We start from the raw sequence: 4437 nt of genomic DNA, 5'->3' as shown, positions 1-4437 counted from the left end.
GAGACAGGTTGAATGTTCTTTAGAACAACTAGTTACATTTTCCTTTGCTATAACTAGGGTTTTTGCCTCTATGCTCTTATACATATACTCTTTATGCCAATATTGAATGCATGTTATATCTAAATGCTGTGTGGAGAGCGGGAGTGTATCTTCATAATCTCAAAATACCTTACAACATAAACAAATTTCTATGCCAAGAAGGTCAGCGATCCAATATTTGGCAATAATCTATAAATAAATATATATTCTTTTTACTTCTTGTAAGATTGCAAGATTGCATTATAATTGTTACTAAGAAACCTAGGTGTATAGCTCTGTAGAATATCAGCTAATAGGGTTTTTTTTATCTCATTTGTAGCAAAACTAGTACAGTGCTTAAATATTTTGTTATAATTCAAGTCTATTCTTCTAATATTTCTATTCTTTCAAAATTCCAATTCTCCTTCTTTTTCGGCTTATTTGCTGCATTTCTCACTATTGGCCAGTAGAGGGTAGTCTTGTCATCCAGACGTTTATTTCAGCAATACTGGATATTGTGCTCATGTCAGCTCTGCGCTCTCCTCCCCCTGGCTCAGTGATTCACCCTCCCATTTTTCCTCTCACACAAAGAAGAGCTGCTGCTCCGATGAGAGTCCTGTGGATGTTGTTTTCTTCGGATGGATTATTTTCTTGGGAATATGGACAGATAAATTCACAACCCTCATGCAGCTTGGATTACACAGGATCTACATGACATCAAATATCAAGACAATCATTTAAGATATGGACATCAGAGGCTTTTGTCAGTGCTGGAAATGGCAAGTAGTCTGCTCCTTTCTCCTTTGTAGCTGGGGCTGGGTCTCTGGGCAGCTTCGTTATTCTATTGTTGAGGAGTCTGAGCCAGGGACATTGGTAGGAAATGTAGCTCAGGATCTGGGGATAAAACGTGCAGAGCTCTCTCAGCGCAGGATAGATTTAACATCTGACAAATACCCAAAATATTTCACTATAAATCAGGGAAATGGAGGGTTGGTTGTGAAGGACAGGATTGATAGGGAGAGTCTGTGTGGATCTAGTCCCCGCTGTTTACTGCAGTTAGAGGTTGTGGCTGAGAATCCTGTGGAGCTTTTCAGTCTAGAAATAGAGATTCTGGATATTAATGATAATTCACCCACATTCTTATCTAATGATCGCATTATAGAGATCACAGAATTAGTAGCAAGTCCTGGTGCTCGGTTTGCATTAGAGATTGCTGAGGATTTAGATGTTGGTGTGAATGGTGTCAGTCAGTATACATTGAATACAAATCCTTATTTTTCTCTATCTGTGAAGAATCGTAAGGATGGAACGCTCATCCCTCAGCTGATACTAGAAAAGGTTTTAGATAGAGAAGAAAAACAAGAACATAATCTCATTCTCACAGCTATTGATGGAGGAGAACCAGCCAGATCAGGGACCTGCAGAATAACAATAGTTGTATTAGATATTAATGATAATCCTCCGGTCTTTAATCAGTCAATATATAAAGTCAGTATTAGAGAAAATCTCCCATTGAAATCTGTCATATTTATTTTAAATGCCACTGATCTTGATAGTGGTGTAAATGGGGAAATTGAGTACTTCTTTGATGATCACACCTCTAAATTTGCTAGAAAATACTTTGCTTTAAATGAAAGAAGTCAAGAGATTTATATTATTGGGCTTGTAGATTTTGAGGAACAGAGCTTTTATGAATTATCTATTAAAGCTGTAGACAAAGGACTTCCAAAATTAGAAGGAAACTGCATAGTTCAAGTGGAAATAGAAGATGTCAATGATAATCCCCCAGAAATTACATTTACTTCAATGACTAATAATATTCCAGAAAATGCACCGTCTGGGGATGTTGTAGGATTTCTTAATGTGAGAGACAAGGATTCTGGGAAAAATGGAGAAATAAAACTGGACTTATCACCAAATGTACCTTTTAAAATTAGACCCCTTAAAAACCGTTATGCATTGGTCATAGATGGGAATCTGGATAGAGAGGAAATCTCCCAATACACTATAGAGCTGACAGCCTCTGATTTGGGGTCTCCTCCTCTATACAGTAAAACCAGCGTTACCCTCAGTGTGTCAGATATTAATGATAATGCTCCAGTGTTCACACAGTCTACTTATAATGCTTTCATTACGGAGAACAGTGACCCAGGTACTCTCCTATGTACAGTATCTGCTACTGACCTAGATGAGGGGGTTAATTCTGATCTGGTCTACTCCATAGTTGAGAGTCAGATTGACGGCTCCTCTGTATCCTCCTTTGTCTACATTCATTCTAGTGATGGGAATATATATGCTCAGCGTTCCTTTGACTATGAGCATATCCAGGTTTTACAGATCACCATAAAGGTAGAAGACTCTGGATCTCCACAGCTATCTTCCACTGTTCCCGTCTTTATCTTCATTCTGGATACAAATGACAATCCCCCCACTCTGCTGTATCCAGAGCACTCTGAAGACCTCATTGTCCAAGAACGGATTCCAAAGTCTACAAGTGCCGGATATTTAGTGACAAAACTGTCAGCAGTGGATCTGGACTCTGGTCACAATGCCTGGTTGTTCTTCACTCTCATTGACCCCATCAATTATTCATCGTTTCAAGTGTCTAAACACACAGGAGAGGTGAGAACTGTAAGAGGATTACAGGAGACGGAGAACATGGAGCAACAACTTGTCATTTCTATCAGTGATCAGGGGAATCCTCCATTATCCACCACAGTGACTGTACTTGTCAGTATAGCAGATGAGGTTGTAGTTGAAAGACCGAAATCTGGAGACTTCCTGACTAATTCCAAACCCCCATCGGATATGACTCTGTATTTAATAATTTCCCTAGTGGCCATCAGCTTAGTCTCACTTGTTACCTTCATGATATTATTGGTGAAATGTCTGAGGAAAGACAGTTATGATTATAGCAGTAGTTGCTGTTTTCTTGGTGGATCCCAATCCAAACCCTACACAGATCAGTATCAGCCAGCTCTGTACCTGAACACAGACGGAACCTTAAAATACATGGAGGTCAGGATGGTTCCTCCAGGATTCCAGGGGCAGAGTTACCAAACAAATCTACCCCCAGCCCTGGAACAACAAGATTTCAGTATTGTGCAGCCTTTACATTTTCCTCAGTTAAAGGATATATATCAAGAAGCCTCGTCTGAGGGGGATTCATTGAATGATCCAAACAATGTAAGTTATAATATTATTGTCTGAAAACATATTGGGATGTTACATTTATAATTATTGATTAGTTTAAATCAAAGTAACATATTATCATCTTTATATTTATATTAACTTATCATAAAATTAAATTTTCACTGGGGACCTATTGTCTGAGGGCACCCAATTGCATCTCTGCCACAATGGATCAAAACAGCTATAAAGTTGGTACGTAATTGTTGATAGGCCTTGTTATCAATGTTTTGCCATAAAAAAAAATATTTGAAACATATAAAATTATTTACTATATCAATCTTAAGAATACTCTAATAATCATTATATTATATTTTTAGATGAGAGTACTTAATTGCTGTTTAGAGTTTTTTTTTTCATGATTTGTTTCTTTACAATTTGATAACAACGATCAAGAGACATGTTGATGTCGAGCTGATAAACCTGGTCATAAAATATGATTCTTTAATGGTATTGTGGAGCATTTGTGTGATAACATTTTGGAATTTTAATCATTAATCTGTTGAGTTGTCAAACTTGAATCAAAAGTGAAATTATATAATTTTTTGACACATACTGGTTTTTACTGCTTTGATGTATAGTTCAAGTGACTTGTTATATATACATTAAAAAAATTGTGATCTGTACTTTTTAGTGGGGAAGAGGTTACAATCTTCTCTGGGCCTTGGTGCCTTAGGAGTCCAATTGGCCTTTCTGACATATAGGAGGACCACAGCAGTATTATACATGAACATATTGATTAGCTTTGTTCCAGATTTTAATATTATTTATTGTATAAATCTTTACAATAGTCTTATATTCATTATACAATTTTTTAGCTGGTTATATATATTTACTGTTTGTTGTTTTTATTTCTTATCGTTTGCTGCTTGACAATATAATAGCCACTACCAAGAGATGTTTTGCTGTAAGGCTGATGTAGCTAAACCTGATTATACGTCTACGTCTTTAACTGAAACAATTACTTGATTTTTTAGCCATTTTGTATGGATGATTAGATGTTTACAGATTTTATGTTATAATAATGGTTTTTTATATATTTAATAACTGAGCTCCTTGTGTTCCAACCATCTACTAAGCTACCTAAACCTCAAGTCTCCATCTCAGTGTGTGGCACTACCATAACTTCTAGGCAGCATGCCCGCGGTCTTGGGTTTATTTTTTACTCAGATCTTTCCTTTACTCCTCACATTCAATCACTTGCATGCTCACATCACTTGCACCGTAAAA

General features: G+C 36.8%; 1 protein-coding gene across 1 annotated transcript; it reads left to right on the top strand.

The window, feature by feature from the left end:
* The first annotated feature begins 762 nt into the window (after window positions 1-762).
* Window positions 763-3228, top strand: LOC142750341 (protocadherin gamma-C5-like). Its single transcript, XM_075859339.1, has one exon. The coding sequence runs from the start codon at window positions 763-765 to the stop codon at window positions 3226-3228; it is 2466 nt and encodes an 821-aa protein (XP_075715454.1).
* The last annotated feature ends 1209 nt before the right edge of the window (window positions 3229-4437 follow it).

The sequence above is a fragment of the Rhinoderma darwinii genome, chromosome 3 (assembly GCF_050947455.1).
Source record: "Rhinoderma darwinii isolate aRhiDar2 chromosome 3, aRhiDar2.hap1, whole genome shotgun sequence".
In the NCBI taxonomy this organism is placed as follows: domain Eukaryota; kingdom Metazoa; phylum Chordata; class Amphibia; order Anura; family Rhinodermatidae; genus Rhinoderma; species Rhinoderma darwinii.
This window is presented reverse-complemented; position numbering and strand designations above follow the sequence as displayed.

What these genes read in the sequence shown, in the direction of transcription:
- LOC142750341 (XM_075859339.1), top strand. Translation starts at nt 763, where the DNA reads ATGGACATCAGAGGCTTTTGTCAGTGCTGGAAATGGCAAGTAGTCTGC.